The sequence below is a fragment of the Henckelia pumila genome, chromosome 2 (genome assembly GCF_033568475.1).
Source record: "Henckelia pumila isolate YLH828 chromosome 2, ASM3356847v2, whole genome shotgun sequence".
Classification (NCBI taxonomy): Eukaryota; Viridiplantae; Streptophyta; class Magnoliopsida; order Lamiales; family Gesneriaceae; genus Henckelia; species Henckelia pumila.
Window position 1 is genome coordinate 131,870,011 of NC_133121.1, and position 20,731 is coordinate 131,890,741.

The following is a 20,731-nucleotide window of genomic DNA, read 5'->3' on the forward strand; positions in this document are numbered from 1 at the left end:
AAGCAATTCACAGCCTGTTTGGGTCGGTTTTTTTATTGCTTGTTTATTTATTTAAAAATTATTTGTGGTGGTACGATTCTTTAAATCTTTACAACCATTTAAGGTCATTTGTCAAATACTATATATTATTCTTTCAACATTTTCCCGTAATAGATTATTTTTTTCCGTTTATTATTATGTTTTTTGTATATTATTGGCTTTTCATATGGAGAAATCAGTGTATATATCTTGTCATGAAAACCTAATGTGAATTATTATATTTATTCTATCTATTTGCCCCCATTGATGCAATATATCACCGTGTGTGTATTTATTTATTATTGATAATTGACACTAATATCCTGATTAATATTATGATAACTTTTTTTGATAATTTATTGGATGCAGTGGCTTGAGGATTCCTAGAGATTTTAGAACAGATCATGTGAGGATCTTCTCTTCGAAACGTTTCTTGGTGATAAAAAAGTGATATTGATAGTTCTAAGTGAATATATATGTCACATATGTGAATACATGCTATCTTTTTTTGTAAGTAAATGAATGATTTAGTCAGTCTCTAGTTTGTAATAATGTGTACTTTCCTGATTATTTTTCTGCCATAAACATTGAATTGAAATTCGATGCTCAATTGTATGTTCAGTATTTTTTGTATTTTTTTTTACAAATCAGTTTACATTAGGAAAAATACAGTTATTTCCGCGTCTTTACAATTATTAGTTTTTTTTTTCATTTTTTTGTAGTATTTTTATTATTTTAATTGAAGTAGTAAGTCTGAATATGTGAATTTTTATCAAATAAAACTTTGATCAAGTTATTCATCTTCTTTAATTTGACGTTATTAATGACACTAAATTTTCTACAAAGCTCTGGGAAAGAAGAATCAAGAACTTTCTAGGTAAGTGAATTACTCTTTCATTTAATTTTTAGATTTTATTGTTTTTGAGGATTCATTTGTGAAATTGTATTGTTTTGTGGTTGTTGATTAATTGTTCTTGCTTTCTGCTTTCTGTGAAGTGATTTTATATTATTTAAATATTTTTTAAGTGAAAAATTATGGAGCGATTTAAATAATTAAATTGCTAAAATTTTTGTTGAAACTTTTAGAGTAATGAAACTATTTTTCTAAAAACTTGTTGCATTTTATTTTTTTACTGTCCTATACTTTTTTAATAAGTAAAATTATGAATCGGACCACTCAATAGCCAAATTTCGTAACCATATAATATCTTGAAATCTTTCAAATATTTTTTGTAAATAACAATTTTTGGGTGTATTGATTAAAAAATTTACAACTGAGAATGTGAATTTCAATTGTTCGATTGTTTTAAAATTTTATTTGATTATTTATTATTTTTCTTGTTGTCCATATTTAGTGAGTTTGAGTCATTTACGAAATGGATAAGGAATGGATGCATCTGCCTTCAAGGCTTGTACCCGAATATGAAGAAGGAGTTCAAAAATTTATTGCACAAGCTAGACTTTATGCCAAAACACGTGAAGTAATCTTATGTCCTTGCAAGAAATGTAAAAATAAGAAGACACTGAACATATGGACCAAAGTCAGTGGGAATTATTTGTAAAGAAGACACTGTCACCTACCTTTCAAGTAAGCATTTATTTTTTATAAAAAGAACTAGATGGATTGTCTTGTTTTTTTTTTCGGATTCTGCCTGCTGCTGGATTTTTTTAGTTTATAGATAAATAAGAATGAATGTATAGTGTTGTAAATGAGAAAAAAATATAATATTATTTGTTTTCTACTCATGCATTTAAAAACTTGAATTGTGACGGTATTGTGGTTGTTTTAGCAGGCAAGTTTTGGGCTTTTTTGAGGAGTTATATGGTCTTGTCCATATTATCCTAGTGGTGTGAATGGTATAAATTTCAGTTTATATTTAATCAGTTTTTTGAGCAATGGACTTCTTCTCTACACAAGTCAGTTCCTCAATTGTCAAAACTTTAGTTTCAGGCACATCTGGTGATTCAAAATTCAAGTCCCCTTTTTTTGGATTCTCAACCTCCATCTCAATTTTTTTTAGGAATTTCAGCCTCCATCTTTGTTTCTTTTTCTGGAATTTCAGCCACCATCTTTGAGAAATGCAACAAACATGAATTAAATGTTTGGTATTATGAATATAGAGTTCAAGAATAAATAGTTTTGCATCTACTTCAGCAGCATGTTCTCGTACACTAATTTCATCCTTTCCGATGTTGATGCCTTCATTACCTCTGAATCCCGAGTTCTGCATCAAATCCCAAGCATGTTCGATCAGAATCTTCCTCATGAGCAGCAAAATACTCAGTGTCTTGAGTGATCTGTGTGTCCACCACCATCTATGTCTTGTTTGCCGATTGGGTATCTATGTATTTTTCCCCGGCCTGTTCTTTGTGCTTTTATCTACTATATTTCATAGCTTTTGAGGCATTTGGGTGCTTTTAAAAACAAAGGCAGCCTGGTGGATGATTTTTTAAATTAAATATTTGTCTTTTTTTAAAAATAAAAATCGTACGTCTACTGTCGTGTTGTTTTATACATTTATTAATAAGTTTGGAATTATAGAGTTCAAGAATGAGTACTAGATACAACAATTTTCAGATTTTAATTTTAGTTGTATTTGTTTCTAATATCTATATTAATGTCTTGGTTTGTTCAATATCAGGAAAAGAGTGCGAAATTTAGAGCAATGAGTGTAAAACAAGACCACATTCACACAATGAGCAGAAGAGGTTATGCTCGTTTGACTCACATTATGGTACGTATTATTTTTTTAAAGTAATGATACATCTTTTGAATTTTGTGTATAACGATTTTATATATATATATTTATATATTTAAGGAAAAAGAAAGTACAACAGATACAAAGATTACAAGATCTCAAGTTTGGATTGAGGGTCACAAGAAAAAAAATGGAGAACCTTGTAGCCAAGCTGCTGGAGAGAAAATGGTAATAAAACGGATGTAAATTTAAGAATTTCTAGATCAGTTTTATTGGTCTGTAAACTATTCAGCTATTAAACTTTGGATATTTGTGATTTCGAACCTCTCATTTTAGTTTCCTTTTCGTTTTTCATTTTGAATTTTCTATCTTGTTGGTTGCATATTTAGTGTGTTGATTGGGACAGGTGGATTTTAAAATTTATAGAGAGGTCATGTCGAAATTTTTTTGAAAAATTTCGCATTTTTTAATATCTTTTAAATAATTATAGAGGTTATAGTAGATGAGTCATTTCAGTTGGTATACTATTTTTTCGCATATGTCAAAATAAAATATGAAAAACTTAAATTTTTTATTTTCTCATTAATTACCTTTGTTATTTGCAGAAAAAACTAGAAGAATGCCCGCTAGAAAATCAAAACACGACAAACATTGCTAAAGATGCAATTAGCATTGTGTTCGGTAAGGAAGCTCGAGGTCGGGTTCGAGGAATGGGTTTTGGAGTTACATCATCTTTGGTTGGAGCTTCTGTACAACAAAATGGAACTGTCAAACAACTTCAAGGTACAGTGAATAATATTAAAAATGAGATGCAAGAAATGAAGCAAGTAATGAGGGAAGAAATGATGCAAGAAATGGGGGCCATGTTTATACAAAACATGGGCCAACTAAATCATCAAGAGCAGGTTAGTAATTAAAGGAAACATGTAATATGTGTGGCATATATAATTAAATTCTTGGATTATCATATTGACATTGTTTGAAAGAAATTTTTTGTAAAATTAGGTTGCTAGTGGTGGCATTGGTAGCGGTGTTGGGAATGAATTTGGTAGCGGTAGTGATATCAACTTTGGTGCCAAAAAAAAATGGTGATCTTGGTAATGTTAACAAACATCTAGCTACTGCTCAGGTAACAAATTATATATTTTAAATTACATGTTTCTAAACCACAAAGTTACATATATTAATGTTGGGCATGGTAGAATTAATAATTTTTTATATTTATATTTATAGTCAAATTTGAAGAATGCGAGTCGTGGAGAAGTTCGTGATAATAGTAAATGTAAGCTGCTACATTGGTGTGTTGATGGATTAACAGTTGCAGAAGGTAGAATTGCATCTACAGATCCAAATGCGAAAGTGCATCATGTTGTTCTTGGTGGATCCTGTTGGAAAGTTTGGATTGATAGGGTTTTTGTGGAGAAGGTGGACTTGATTCGACCAAATGACGAAATGCGTTTTCTCGAGGATGCAATAAGAAGTACAGTAGCATGATTATCTAAATTTATTATCTTGTGTGATTGATATACACTCTACCGATTTAAGTTGAAATTCTAGATGTTTTCATGTGTAATGAACATCTAAGTTAGTTTTATTAACTTTATAACTATTAGATTTTATTTTGTGCTCAATTTATGTAAAGATGTTATTTTTCTTGTTTTTATGAATGAAATATAAATATTTTGTTTAGTTTTTTTTGTTATATTTGAATCCCAGGACGATATCAATTATCAATATGTAGACTGCCCAAAATATGGTGCCAAAAACTGTTTTCGTAGTGTGTATTGTATGTTGAAGATAATATATTCGCAGCATGCATTGTGCGATGTGGATGTACCCTTATGCGGCATGCATTGTAAGCTGCAAAATATATTCTTGTCGCACCCCTACTATTTCCGCGGCTTGCGGTGCAAGCTGCAAAAATATGATTTCACAGCGCGCAAACGCACTCTGTTGAAACACATATTCAAAGCGTTCAATGCGCGCTCTGGAAAATAACATCGGCAGCGCGTTTGGCGTGCTGCGGAAAATTAGATCCACAGCCCGCAGTGCGAGCTGCCGATGTCATTTTCCAAAGCGCTCAATATGCGCTGCCGATACCCCCATAGTTTCAACAGCTTGCTAATGTGCAACTTGCAATGTGCGCTACGGATAGCTAATTTGCGCGCTGCGAAAGACTATATTTTTTGTAGTGAATGTTACTTGATTGATTGTGACGATGCTCGAAAACCATGTTTTGGAAGGATAAATTCTTACTGGAATTAATGTAGGTCATAAAGTGTTTATTTCAAGAATGTCATTGACCTTTTTGATTCAAGGCTTCCTTTTAAATTTCAATGAAGACAATATCCTTTGATTGTATTATACGCAATGATAATCAACAAAAGTTAAGATTAATCATTGTCTCACGTAGGACTTCTTTTGAAGAACCCCGTTTTTAGTCATGATCAGTTATACGTTGATATATTCAGGTTGACGAATCTTCGGGGTCTGATAAATTTGATTTGTGACAGTGACCGTGACAGCAACCAGAAAAATATAATGACAAATATTGTGTTTAAGGAAGTTTTCAAAATTTTTAGAATAATTTTTTGGTTTTCTAATTGTCTATAATTCATTAAGATTTTTGTAATTTAATTTTTTTATTCAATTGCTCATACTTATTAATTTGAATAATTAATTATATAAAATAACATTTCGTGCATCGCACGGGTGAAATACTAGTCTTATTTAATTTCAATATTTTCAGCTTCTATATTTGAATTCAAATTCAAATTATAGAACCACACAAATGTATTTATTTCTTCGGTATTATGGATGACCATCAATCAATTCTTGGAAAGTGTGCTTTTGCTTATTAAATTGTCATCTTATTTAATGTATTCAATAGTGGTAAAATATTATACCATAGATAAGGTAAGTTTGTAGGTATTTTTTCAGGTTAATCAATTGTTTGGTTATATTTTTATTAACACAACTCAATCTCTTATAGGATGGATAAAGGGGTATTCAATGGTTTAAATAAACCCTTCAACCCCCCTCATATAATTTATCCTTTTCTTTATCTCTGCCATTAATTATAAGAATACCCTTTTCCATATCTAAACCTTTCTTTGGGCTTCTTGGTCATGAAAAGAAAAGGGCTTCTGTGTTAATCGGTGGGGAAGGAAATTAAAAATATTTTTTTAAATTGAGGGTATTTTTGTCCGTAAATAATTAACAACAGATTTATCCCACTTTATAAACATTACACCAAACTCAATATCTTTTATCACACCATTTAAAAAATCATGTCTATCCAACAACTAATCATTCCAGTTATTAATCATTCAATTATCTCATCACTCCTATCAAACGTAGCCTAAATAATATGAAACATATGTTTCCTTTTTTAACAAAAATTTTTGGCGGGATATTTCCAGATTTGGCAAAAACTGTGCTTTTATATATTAATAGATAGATTGGTGCGCAAAATTTTCAATTCACAATAAAAATAAATTTATCCTTTCTTTCACGCTTTATAGCTAGATACAATATAAATAAATTGTTTTGCTGATAAAGTAGTTCGTGATCTTAGACGTGAATTATGCACGAACTCATGAGGAGTAAATATATGCATAGAGTAGGCGAATTAAAGTCTACGCTAGATTATAGTCATTATTTGACCATCCCTTTTAATTGATTTTGATTTCATGATCATTAAATTTTCGTATGATGTAATGGCTCGAAGGTTTCATAACATAATGACTCAAGCTAGGTAGAAAATTGAAGTTTATAGAAGTTTTGATTGAATATATAAAATCTAAGTATATATCTGTGTGACTGTGTACTATATTAAATATTAGTCTAATAAACACAAAATTTGGTAGGTTAGAGTGATCAAGAAGAAAATAAATTACAATAAGCTAGGTCTCTCATTAATTTTATGGTTATTATGTTACAACTATTTTAATATCAATCAAGTTAATTAAAAAAATTATACAATAGGTACACCAAAACACATTTTATTATTTAAGAAAACAATAATCAAATATTTGATCGTGTCAGATGCAACACAAAAAAAGATTACCTTTATATATATTTTCATGTCCCGTCATGTGTTCGGAGACCACCTATTAGAATTTGATGATTCCGAAGCTCAGTACAATTTTTTTTATGGTCTCGGCTTCACCCTCTCTACCATCGAGAAGCTCGGCATTCTGTCCAAGGCCGAGGACCTGGGCCTGCTCGAGAAGACCGCCGACACCTCGCCTTCGTCGTTGACTCGGTGGCCCTCGTGGCGATCGCCGGGGCGCTTGCGTTCGGGGGTGTGGGATTGTTTATTGGATCCATTCTTGTAGGGGGATTGCAAGATGCCGATTGATTTGAAGCACGATATCAACTCATTTTTATTTTTATATATTATATTAGTTACATTAAAATTGAAGAAGGCTAGTGAGTGAGTGTATATTTCTTTGAAATATTAGTGCCTAATTTGTTTCTGATATGTTCATTTTTAGACCAATGTTTTTTGCATTCTATTATATGCATATTATAGTGTACATATTGAGCAGGCAAAATGATAGTAAATGAATTGATCTTTTTTTGAATAATTCGAAATTTTCTTTATATTAAAATAATAGAATGATTTTTTTTAAAAAAAAATTACAACAAAACTACCGGAATTATTGCATAAGAGCAAATAGTTTATCAAATTTGGAAAAATCCTCTAATTTTCAAGTCCTTTGGTAACTCTCAGTTGTAAGATTCCATTTACACTATTAAATTTGAGGATATGAATAGTTTATTTTATCACCAGAAAACATGTTTCCCTGTCAATATTTATCAACATGTAATATTGCCTTATACGAAGTGTTTGTGAGTATTTTCGAAAAGTGTTTTTCAAAATTTTTTTTTCCACAAAATTTTAAAAAAACATTCTCAAACATTATCTTACGTGAACTTGTATTTTAGTTGACTAGTTAGTTAATAAGTCCATTTAATAATTTAACTTGGCCCAATTGAGTTAACCCTCTCTAGACTCTAAAATGGTGTAAAATAGGCCCAATCTCCTTCTCTGTTTTATTATCTGAGGGCTCTAAACTGTTCTCCTTCATTCTCATGCGCGCATACATTGATCTTCTTCAATCAAAATCTCGGTATGTTCGATTTTGTTTCATTTTTCTCCGCTATTAATTTTTTTTTTTAAATCTTCAGTTTAAAGCATAAAACTTGGGTCTGCATTAAACTAATTACCAAATTTACAGTACCAGATTCCATTTGCCAAAAAGCCTGTTCATGTTTAACCGTAAAATCCCTCTTCTCAAATTCGTTCGTGCTTGCCAAACTCCAAAGTTCGAAGCTTTGTTTCTTGTTGCTGCATTCAAGTAACATATTTTGTGATCGTGGAGCCAGAATGACGTAGAGAATCGAGGAATTGATGTATGCCTTTCACTTTTCGAACATAAGAACCCTAATTTATGCCTCTGTTTTGGGATGTAGGATGCGATAGTCATTAGAAAATAAAATCATCGGGGATGTCGGGTTAGAGTTAAAGCTTATGTACATGATATTAGAAATTATGGTTTTGTTTTATTAAACCATTTTATTTTGTTGTGCACTCTATCCTTGTGATTTTTAAATCACGGGTGCTTTATGTGATTTCCTGTTAGTTAATATTGTGCTATTTGGGAAAGTATTTCTTAAGTCAAATTCATTTCACAATATTCTGAGATTATGAAATTATGAGACATTGGATGCTTAATTAGTATCCTTTGAATCTAAAGACTAAAATTTATCAGGTGAGTGAATATTTAAAAAGACAATATTTTTTATAAACATGTCTAGAAAAGTGAGATAATCTAGGCCATCTGGAAGTTGCCCTTGACCGTGGTTGCAATCATTTAGAAGTGAAGCTCCGTTGGAAGTTCTTGCAGTGAAGGGGAATAAACCATGAATGCTCCTGATCGTTACGAGCGCTTTGTTGTTCCTGAAGGCATCTCAAAGTAATCTACTGTCTACCTCTGAATGAGTCTCAATATATTCACATTGATTTATGTGTTTCCTTGCGGAGTTTTATAACCGTTTTATTTTTCAAATTTTAAATAGGGTTTCGTACGAAAGGGACACGAAAATCGTCAATGTAGCATCGTTTACCATCGAGCGAGAGGACCACACCGTTGGAAACATCCTCCGCATGTAATAGAATTTGGCCCTCTTTTCTGTAATTGAATATTTGTTAAGCTTTACTAAAAACCCTAGTTTGAAGGCTCTGGTTTTTCGTGCGAGATACAACTCAGACAGCTGCACAGGGATGAAAATGTACTTTTTGCCGGCTACAAGTTGCCTCATCCCCTCCAATACAAAATCATTGTCAGGGTGTGTGCTTATATTGTTTTGGATTTTCTGTTCATTGTTCTTGCGATCGTTGTAGAAAGAAGTGATTTATGAGCGGCATCTGGCAATAATGGTATTTTCGGTTATTACAGTTGGTGTAATTGGTTAAAATGGCTGTCAATGAGTGTTGCCCTGGCCCTGTAAATGGGAGGCTAGGGAGGTATATTAGCAAATTTCCTACTCCAGTTAATGTGAATTGATTTTAGAATACAAGCATTCAACTTAATGGTGACTTAATGGCTACGGCGGCCAGTGCCACCACCAATTACCTGGACACCTCGCCCAATTGACGCTTGTCCTCCTCCCCTAGCTAATTCCGCCCCAAGATCATATATAGTTATGTCTTCCAAACGAAAGGTAATTTTTTTTAATAATCCTTAATTAGCTTTCTTGATCGATATATATATATATATATATATATATATATATATATATATATATATATATATAGTTACGTGAATGAGTTTTAATTGTGGTTATTTTGTATATATATATCAACATATCAGGTGAATAAGTATGATTCCGGGTGGAAGAAGGACTGGTACGGGCCAGGCTTATTCTACAAGGGAAGCGAGGAGCTGGAAGTGGATGTTTTCAAGAAGATCGAGAAGCGAAAAATGCTGAGCAATGTAGAGAAAGCGGGCCTGCTCTCCAAAGCGGAGGAGTTCGGAGTCACCCTCTCCACCATCGAGAAGCTCAGCATTATGTCCAAGGCCGAGGACCTGGGCCTGCTCAGCCTGCTCGAGAAGACTGCCGACACCTCGCCTTCCATCCTCGCCTCCGCCGCCCTGCCCTTGCTCGTCGCCGCCATCGTCGTCATCCCCTACGACTCGGTGGCCCTCGTGGCGGCGCAAGTGGTGATTGCCGGGGCGCTTGCTGTCGGGGGTGTGAGATTGTTTATTGGATCCATTCTTGTAGGGGGATTGCAAGAGGCCGATTGATTTGAATCACAATATCAACTTCATTTTTATTTTTATATATTAGTTACATTAAAATTCAAGGCTATTGAGTGTATATATCTTTGAAATATTAGTGCCTAATTTGTTTCTGATATGTTCATTTTAAGACCAATGTTTTTTGCATTCTATGTAGTATACATGTTTGGCTTAGCACGTAATGTGCTAGTATACGAATTTATCTTTTTGTGAATTAATTAATTTGAATTTCTGATGTTTCAAATAATAGAATGAATTTTTAAAAAATCACAACAAAACTATTAGAATTATTATTGCATAAGGGAGAATAGTTTATCAATTTTGGAAAATCATCTAATTTTTAAGTCCTTCCGTAACTACTCATTTGTAAGATTCCGTGGACACTATTAAATTTGAGGATATGAAGATTTAATTTATCACCAATGCATGTTTCCTCTCAATATTGATCAAAATGCAAGACATAATTTGGTACACTTAATAACTAAATGATAAATAATTTATCTTTTTCATCTCATGTTTTTAAAATTGAACTATGTATCATTTTAATTTAATGTAACATGATACATTTTTTAAAAGCATATGATAACTACTGTCATAAATATTTATACATTGGACTATGAATCCGTCTGATACTACAAAAGACATAATTGCCCTTCATATATAAAAGCGCTTTTAAACCCTGAACCCGTCTAATTCTACCCTAGATTTACTCGGCGGCTTGATTCTCTGTACATTGGGCGGCTGGAGCTCTCTCCATCGATTTCTGAAGAAGTGTTCGTGCGAAGATGTTCACTGGGGTGAGATTTACGACGCCAATTTCTTGATTTGCGTTTTGAAGGGATTTAGCTTGGCACTTATTTGTGTTTTTTTGTGAATCTGTTGAAGGGATTTTGCTTCAATCATGCAGCGCGAGTTGTAGAATTTAACAGCGTTCTCGATCACAATACATGTTTGTTCCGCTAATTTTCTTCTTATTTTTCAACTTGTTTGCATTTTGAAATATTATTTGTGTCGTTTTGCATCTATGTGCATCTGGATTGCCTAATCTGTTTGATGCTTTGTCTATGTGATTTGGTTGTCGAAGAATAACTTTTTATATGTTTTTTAATGCTACTGATTGAGAAATAGATTTGATATTATTTTTTTCTCATTTTGAATGTGGAAAAAGATTCTTTTACAGAGAGCTTTTTGGTTGATTGTTCACGAGATGTTTTAATATTGATTGGATCTGTCAAAACTTTGGCCATTGAATTTCTCCTCTTTTTTGGCCTTTGGCCAAGCATATGGGATGGGACGAACCACTTGGCCTTTTTCCAACATAAAACTATAGATGTCCCAATTTTTACAAGCTTGAGTTTGGGAGTTAGTGGAATTCTAATATGATCAGAACAGAAGGTTTATAAGTTATAACTCCTGCGAGCTCAACTGTTTTTATATTGGGTTCAATCGGTTCGTGGATCTTAGTTAATGGCTTGTTGCATCGTGCGCACGACCAACATTTATACACCTTGAAACTCCCTTGAGCCTTTCCAACACAACCTGCTACTAATTCCTTTGATCTGGCCTAAGATTTGTATCGGCTACCATGTAGAATTATGGGGTAGATGATCTATTCTATGCATATTTCGAAGTTTGAGAGAGTGATGGGGTCTAAAGATTCTGAAGCTTTTACATGATGAATCCAGATGGCAATGGAGGTCCAGAGCTCACATTTATTTGCTTTTAGAGTTTGAGATTTTCTTCAGTATCTGATCGTTTTCTTTCGTGTCTGATCTTGAGCTGTGCGAAGTTTTTTATTTTTATCTAGTTTAATTATATCATTTTGAGCTTAAGTTTACTGGTTAGAACTAGTTTTTGTGAAGAAAATGGAGGCAGTCCCAGATACTCCATGTAGTTTGGGTTAATCTTGGGGCATTCTGAAATTTTTTTGAGCTTAAGTGCATTTGAGTGAAATTTGAATGTTTAAAAAATTTTGTGCAATACAAATTGGTTTATTAACATCTTATCCTCACTTTTTATTTATAGCAATTGTTTGGTACTACATTTTGTTATGTACTAGTTGATTTTCTATATTTTCGTACAATTTAATTATCGTTTTTATTATTTATGTTCGTTTTTTCGATCACTACTACTATTATTATGAAGGTCAACGATGATGATATTTTAATTATTTTTTAAAGAGAAAAATATTTTTAAAAATATTTTAGGGTTTTAGATCTTGCATTTAATTATTGCAAATCGTATAATAATTTTTTTTAAAAAAATCTAAATTTAATTATTACATTTATGCAGTTGCAAGATCTTAAATAACAATGAAAAATAAAGTTTATTGTAGTGGAGTTAATTTTGTCATTACAATTAAATATATAAATTTAGTCACTTTTTTTAAAATCATACCAAAAATTCAATATAGTATCATACCATTTTACTTATCTTTAGTTTATCCTTATATTATATATCCTATATTTATCCTATTTTATATGCCTAAATATATAATCAATCTCAGACAGTATCTTAGGTAGTATGGAGATTTTTTTCACAAATTTGTGAATAAAATCTTCATAATCACTTATTTTTAGAGGTTGCAAACACTACCTTAATGTGTTATATTTGAGTTAATTGTTGAGTGAACTAACAATATATACTCAATTAATGTCTCTGTAATTTGGATGAAGTTGTGTTTGGGTTGAGATGAAATAATTGTCCAAGCAAATATGTATCTTAAAACAACTTTTAAAATTTATAAAATTTTTATGAAAGCTATTTTTATAAAAACATTTTAGAAATGTGTCCAAACATAACTTAAATTTCTAACAACAATATAACACTTCATTTCCTTTTTAGCTTCTTTAAGGATGACAATGAGTCGGATTTAAACTTGATGTCACATTCAATTTGCCACGACGCGTAGGTCTAGACCCGACTAACTGATTAAGCGGAGCCAAACCCAAGATACACCCCGTCATATATATAAATAATACATATATATGTATATATAAATATAATTATATATATATATATATAATATTAATACTATATGATTATATTTTACACTAAGTAAATCATATTTTATCCATAAATATAATTTGAGTTTATAATTTTGTTTATTGAAAATGCCTTAAAAAAACCTGCAATGGCGATGCTATGATCAGTTTATTGTTATTGTGCTATAATTAAACTCGAGTTCCAACTGGAAAACCTATTTTTATGCTAATGCCCATTTCCACCTTGGAAGCCCACCTATCCCACGATCCACTACATTTTAATTTTTTTTTATCAACTACATTTTAATTTTTTGAACACGCCTTTTCCCTTCTCCGAACTCCGCATCTCTCCTTCTACGACTGCCACCTCCGTCGCGAGCGGCTGCTTTGTTTCGAACTAACTCTGCTTTCAATTTTGAGCCCTATAATCCGTTTCTTTCCGATTTTTTTTTGTTGTTGTTGTTGGTTTTATGCATGAGTTCTTTGTTTCCAATTACTTTACTTTTGGTGATTTAATCAATCCATTTGTCTTCCTTGATTATAACTTTGCATTTGTTTCTCGCTTACCCATGGTTTGAGTCAGGAATTCTTCAACTATTAGTTGATTTTTTGGAGTTTTCCACAATTCTACTACAAGAAGCTTAAGCACATTAATCAAGGAGATGAGAAGAAGAACAAGAAGAAAAGTTGGGGTTTACAAATTGAAAATTGTAGTAAAATACTTGTGTATGTTGGGTTTTTCCTTGTTCATCATCGCACAAATTTTGTCTCAACTTCAACTCACAACTTTAGAAAATACCATTTCTTGGCCCGAATTCAGATCCTCAAAGCGCGACGATGCAAAAATTGGTGAATTGGGTGAAGCAGTGATCAACATGTTACCCGAAGATTTGGCTTTCACTCTGTTTCTACCTTCGGAGAGAGCATTGGAGCGTGATTTGAGATTGATGGGAGAAAATGCGAACCAATCATTCGCAATACTCACACGAGTGCTGGGGTTCTCAGCCGTGCCCAAATGGATTCGGGCCGCGGATTTGGAGGTGGGGAAGGAGTTGATATGCGATTCTGTATCGGGATTTCGTTTGTACATCACCAAAGATTCGAATCAAACAGTATTCGTAAGCGGAGTGGCATCGGAGCTGGTGGATTTGAGCGTGGGCAAATATAGCAACACTTTAGTCCATGTCATGGATGGAATTGTTATGGACTCGGAATTTGAAGAATCCATGCGGCCTGAGATTGATCAATCAGAAATATAATAAATTTTGATAATTTTATGTTAATTTAAAGTATGATAAGACATTGATTGATTTTAGTTTTCGCATGGCGCAATAAAATCTTGACGCATGACAAAAATATATTATGATGAAAAAAAAATTAGAAATAACAATTTATAATTATTTTAAAATATCTTCATCTAAAAATATATATATACAAAATCAGTCGTTCCCGATTTTATCAAATGTCAGAAGTATACGAAGTATTGATCAAGTTTCATGACATGAATCCTAAGAAGCCAAAACCTCGTAAATGATTTTTTTTTTCCAGCGACATACTAACCACATCCGTTATGAAATTCCAATTACAACCACACTGAGTTATGGTTTTTGATCAATGTCTTTTCAATTTCACTCGGTCGTTCGTTAACAACTTTCAAATAATTTTGTTATTATACATTCAAGTTATGAACAAATATAATATAAAATGATTAAAAATTAGTTTTTTTATACAAATGGGGAGGGATGGACTCGAACTCGAGTATCCATCAATTGGCGGACTGGTAAAACCAATTGAGCTATAAGTTTGCCTCGTTTAAAAATTAGTTATAATAAATGTTTTATAAGTATCTGCATACCGATTTATATTCTCGAAAGCTATTGTAAATAAGACCATCTTCAACCATAAACATCATTTTGATACAAGTTTTGCAATAAAATAGTGCAACTTCTGCACCAAATACAACATCTATCTCCAACTCATTCACACCAAATCTTACACCAAAAAAAATATTCTTGGAATATTTCTTTTATTTTACATATATTAATTATTATTAATTATTATTGTTATTCAATATATTTACAAATTATAAAGTTAAGATTTATATTAATAAAATTTTTTATCGTTAATAAATATAAATAATAAAATTTAAGTTTATGATTATATTATTATTATTATTATATAAATTAAATTATAGATAATACAAATTAATATATGAAAATTAGTAAATGATTATACATTAATAATAAAATATTTATTGATTAAATTAAATTAAATTAATAATAAAATATTCATTGATTATATTAAATGATTATAAATTATTTTTTTTTAATATTTAGCTATTAAAATGATACAAAAAATTTAATTAATATTCATATTGTACAATCGCGTACTCCTCACTTCCACTCGGAGCTTCAACTTTGAAAGTTCTGACTATCACAATTCACAACCACATGGGCCACCAGCTCCGAAGATGACATTTTGGTTTCTATCACCTATCTATATATATATATATATACAATTACAAGTTCTGGACAAAGATAATCCTATTAAATATTAGTTATATGCCAATGTTTATAAACATATGCATATCGTTTTACAACCCCTAAAGCAATACTTGTAAATTAAAATGCGAGAAAGAACCGACCATTTTTCCTACACACTGTAGTACCTCGTGCCTTCTCAACATTTCATAAATTTTATTTTATATCTTAAAGCCTACAAAAAAAAATTAGGAAAAATATTTTTTTTGGTTCATTAACTTGTACATGTTTAGGTTTTCGTCCATTAATTTTTTAAAATTTGGTTTTTGTACAGTAACTTTAAAATTTCAGTGATTTTGGTCTAACTGCACATGTGTCAGTTAGATATTGACATGCGTCAGCATTTTTTGGGTGACGTAACAGATGCTTTAATTTTAAGGACGCTATGTGCGTAAAATGATTGATAGAAAAACTAAAAATTGGACGAAGGACGTTAATAGTTTATTGCAATAAACAAAGTGACGTGCACTAGTCTAATAACCAAATCTTCAAGGAAATTAGAGGATTAGAACTCGTCTACTGGTTTTTGGTTTCTCCCTCCCCATCATCATCTCCAACAAGCATAGGGATGTCAATGGGACGGGGCGAGGACGGAGATGTCTTCTCCATCCTCATCTTCGAATTCAAACCATGTCTCCATCCCTGCCCCAATCTCCATTATTTTTAATCGGGGATTCCCTGTCCCCATACCCGAACATATATATATATATATATTAATCATTTTTTTTCTAAATTTGATCTGTGACCTATTTTGTGTAATCACGTACTTCTCACTTCCACTCAGAGCTTCAACTTTGACGGTTCCGACTATCACAATCGCATGGACCACCGGCTCCAAAGTTGATATTTCAGTTTCTGTCAGTCCTTGGTAAAACGCCTATATATATATAATATAGGTTATATGCAAATAAGTTTATAAATAGATGCATATCGTTTTACAACCCCTGAAACTCTTGTAAATTAAAATTACAGAAAGAACCGACCATTTTTCCGCACACTGCATTACCTCGTGCCTTCCCAACATTATATAAGAGTCGATTGTGTATCTTAAAGCCAACAAAAGGAATAAATTTTAGTACAAACATGCATGTTTTTACTAATATATTAATAGTAATTATGTTATCTTACTATTATGTCAAAATGAGATAATAAAGTTGTGTTTGGGAGAAATTCTAGGAAGTAATTCTCATCTTTTTTAACAAAATTTTGAAATTTGTGAAAGAAAAGCTGAAAAGTAATTATCAAAATGCTATCCCCAAACACTACTTAAATCTCTTGTCTCTGGATTTTGCACGTGCCACTACTCGAATAAATTCGAGAATTAAATTCAAAGATGTCGTAGTCCTTCCCGATATATCATCATGCTAAGCCTTGGCCTCTGGAAAATTTTTATATAAATAATAAAGATTGTGGTAAATATCATTGATGCTGAAAAAATAAGGTCTGATCCAATTGTGGACGCTAATGCCCAAGATTATGTGTATTGTATCCAAAGTTGCGACAAATGAACATTTACCTCCCTTCCCTTGATCTCATATATGAGAGAGATATCGGCTTATATCAAAGTAAAATGACGCCACATCATCCCCAGATTTGCTAAAATAATCTTGCAATTATCTAAATAACATGTCATGTCAACAACAAATTACTCAGAAATGAGTTATGCATGCAACACACTTGTACATCAATGCATACAAAGTATTATCATTACCTATCCCCTTCCAATACAATTAAGCGATACATAGCTGAGTTTTTCCCAAGAAATTAAACCACCTGTAAAAAGCATAATTAATATTTTTGAAAATTAATTAAAGTATTTTCAAAGTACATGGAACACCCGCAAGCTGGAATGGGATGCCACAACATGGTGATACATTTGTCTACCATCGAAGCTTTGTACATAGCGTTTACAGAGGATGCTATATATGCGCGTAAAAGGATTGATACAAAAACTAGAAACTAGACGAAGGAAATTAGTAGTTTATTGCAATAAACAATGTGGCGTGCACTAGTCTAATCACCAAACCTTCAAGGAAATTAAAAGATTAGAACTCGTCTGTTAGACATTTGGTTCCTCCCACCCCATCATCATCTCCAACACACATATGGATGACAATGAGACGGGGCGGGGGCAGGGATGTCTTTCTCATCCTCATTTCCGAATTCAAACACTGTCCTCATTCCCGTCCCGATCCTCGTTATTTCTAATAGGAGATTCCCGTCCCCATACCTGGATATATATTATTAATCATTTTTATTATAAAAAATATATTTAATATTAGTAAATTTATTATATAAGAATATAAAAATTATTAATCAATGTCAAGATTAAAAATATACATAGCATATTTTGGGTAAAATTTTTTATTATAATTTACTAAAATATTCTTTTACCACCCCTTATAACCTCAACCAAGAACATGATAATTGTGACATGAATCCTTGCCCATAATTAGAGAAGAATTTTATTAGGTAACTCTGATTTAAATCTTTAACATCTCCTCTAGGCCCCGTTCCACTTTGGGTTGGACCTGACTTAATTGAGATTTTATTTATTGGTGTTGGGCTTTAAACCAACAACATAACCTAACCTATTTGTTGCCCTAGCCGACTTCATCTTTACTATCAACCAATTCAGAGGTACGAAAATGAGAGATTTTATTTAGTTTTCTACGAAATCAAACGGGGATCTCCTTCTACGACTTCCGCCTCCGTCGCCAGCAGAGCTGTTTTGTTTCCAACTAATTCTGCTTCCATCCGTGTAATCCGTTTCTTTTCGGTTTTGTTTTTGGTTTTGTTGCAACATGACTTCTTTGTTTCCAATTACTTTACTTCTGGTGATTTAGGGCCCGTTTGGTTTCAAAAGCTAGGTCAAAAAAACACTTTTTTAAGTGCTTTTCATTTAATAAAGTGTTTGGTTGACCAAAAAAGTGCTTAAATAAGCACTTTTTTAAGTCAAAATTAAAGATTTTTCAAAAGCCAAAAATTATAGCTTAAAAAAGTGTTTTTTTAAAAAAAATGTCTGCCAAATCCAAACGGACCTTAATCAATCCATTTGTCTTTCTCGCTTACCCATGGTTTGTGTCAGGAATTCTTCAACTATTAGTTGATTTTTTGGAGTTTTCCACAATTCTACTACAAGAAGCTTAAACAAATTAATCAAGGAAATGAGAAGAAGAACAAGAAGAAAAGTTGGGGTTTACAAATTGAAAATTGTAGTAAAATACTTGTGTATGTTGGGTTTTTCCTTGTTCATCATCGCACAAATTTTGTCTCAACTTCAACTCACAACTTCAGAAAAATACCATTTCTTGGCCCGAATTGAGATCCTCAAAGCGTGACGATGCAAAATTTGGTGAATTGGGTGAAGCAATGATCAACATGTTACCCGAAGATTTGGCTTTCACTCTGTTTCTACCTTCGGAGAGAGCATTGGAGCGTGATTTGAGATTGATGGGAGAAAATGCAAACCAATCATTCGCAATACTCACACGAGTGCTGGGGTTCTTAGTCGTGCCCAGATGGATTCGGGTTGCGGATTTGGAGGTGGGGAAGGAGTTGATATGCGATTCTGTATCGGGATTTCGTTTGTACATCACCAAGGATTCGAATCAAACAGTGTTTGTAAGGGGAGTGGCATCGGAGCTGGTGGATTTGAGCATGGGCAAATATAGCAACACTTTGGTCCATGTTATGTATGGAGTTGTTATGGACTCGGAATTTGCAGAATCCATGCGGCCTGAGATTTTGATATATAATAAATTTTGATAATTTTATGTCAATTTAAAGTCGACATTGATTGATTTTGGTCTCCGCATGGCGCAACAGGGTCCTAACACGTGACAAAAACACATTAAGATGAAAAAAAATATTAGAAATAAAAAAATTATAATTATTTTAAAATAACTTCATCTAAACAAATATATTTACAAAATCAGTCGTCTCCGATTTTATCAAATGTCAGAACTATACGAAGAATCGATCAAGTTTCATGACATGAATCCTAAGAAGCCAAAACCTCGTAAATGATTTTATTTTGTCTAGCGAAATACTAATCACATCCGTTTTGAAATTCCAATTACAACCACACTGAGTTATGGTTTCGGATCAATGTCTTTTCAATTTCACTCGGTTGTTTGTGAACAACTTACAAATAATTTTGTTATATATTCAAGTTATGAACAAATATAAAATGATTAAAAATTTGTTTTTTTATACAAATGGGGAGGGGTGGACTCGAACTCGAGTATCCGTCAATTGGCGGACTGGTAAAACCAATTGAGCTATAAGTTTGCCCCATTTAAAAATTAGTTATAATAATTGTTTTATAAGTATCTGCATACCGATTTATATTCCCGAAAGCTATTGTAGATAAGACCATCTCCAACCATAAACATCATTTTGGTGCAAGTTTTGCTTTAAAATAGTGCAACTTCTGAATTGTTGAATTGTTGCTCCATGACGTGATCGAGCCATGATCCATGATACAATATGCACTTCAAATTTCTCCTGCTTTAGTGGTATGACGAATTTAATTGGATCAAATGTCACTTATGAATCTGATCTTGACGATGATGCAAGCTTAGTTATTGATGCAATCCAAAAGTGGATTATTTGAAAATGCAGTATCGGAAGGATCGATAAGATAATTTTGACTTATATAGTGAAAACGAAAAATCAAGTAGCGGTAAAGTATTCCTAGAAAGAATGAGACAATAAAACAGTATACCCAATTTTTTTAATCCTAATATCTATATATGATTCTTTGATAGAAATATATGTTAGTCCAATATCTCAGCAAGATTTTTTTGATAGAAATATACTTCGTGGCAAGCAAGAAGAAGGAAAAAAGATCAAATGGTATTGAAATACATGAGGGTGTCTATAGTATAACTGTACTTACAGACTCTGAAAGATTTAAGGAGATTCAAAAATTGATGAAAGGTGACATTAAAAATTTTAGATTATTAAAAAAACTTTTGGATGAGGAGAAAAAAAAATGAGTGTATTTTCTCATTAAATCATGATTATTCTAGAATTTTGTTTAGAAATTAACAAGTAAATCGAATGTTTTTTTGTTGATGTTTTGGCGTAACGACTCATGACTATTCTAGAATTTTTGATATTTTTAGCTCATGAGGATTAATGTCATTCTAGTTTTATATGTTTGTTTTGTGGGA

General features: G+C 32.1%; 2 protein-coding genes and 1 long non-coding RNA gene across 13 annotated transcripts; all 3 read left to right on the forward strand.

Moving 5' to 3' along the window:
• The first annotated feature begins 7,796 nt into the window (after positions 1-7,796).
• Positions 7,797-10,227, forward strand: LOC140882283 (uncharacterized). Of its 11 annotated transcripts, none has more exons than XR_012150190.1 (7): positions 7,797-7,855; positions 7,964-8,138; positions 8,544-8,701; positions 8,805-8,894; positions 8,996-9,074; positions 9,299-9,449; positions 9,599-10,227. XR_012150190.1 is itself a non-coding variant. In XM_073288199.1 (6 exons), the coding sequence occupies exons 5-6, from the start codon at positions 9,432-9,434 to the stop codon at positions 10,031-10,033; spliced, it is 453 nt and encodes a 150-aa protein (XP_073144300.1). In that variant the 5' UTR covers positions 7,797-7,855; positions 7,964-8,701; positions 8,805-8,894; positions 8,996-9,074; positions 9,185-9,431; the 3' UTR covers positions 10,034-10,227. The 11 variants fall into 11 exon arrangements, 6 of the variants coding, with proteins under 6 accessions (XP_073144300.1, XP_073144302.1, XP_073144301.1 ...); XR_012150191.1 differs by having other exon boundaries at positions 8,549-8,701; XR_012150192.1 differs by having other exon boundaries at positions 8,604-8,701.
• A 459-nt stretch (positions 10,228-10,686) lies between these two features.
• LOC140880974 (uncharacterized) lies at positions 10,687-13,970 on the forward strand. Its single transcript, XR_012149767.1, has 3 exons — positions 10,687-10,824; positions 10,913-13,737; positions 13,832-13,970. It is a non-coding gene; the product is annotated as an uncharacterized lncRNA (long non-coding RNA).
• Positions 13,971-18,923: 4,953 nt separating this feature from the next.
• On the forward strand, positions 18,924-19,319 carry LOC140878433 (uncharacterized). The gene has a single exon (XM_073282035.1). The coding sequence runs from the start codon at positions 18,924-18,926 to the stop codon at positions 19,317-19,319; it is 396 nt and encodes a 131-aa protein (XP_073138136.1).
• Positions 19,320-20,731: the final 1,412 nt, after the last annotated feature.

Coding starts and splice junctions, on each gene's coding strand:
- LOC140878433 (XM_073282035.1), top strand. CDS start 18,924: ATGATCAACATGTTACCCGAAGATTTGGCTTTCACTCTGTTTCTACCT.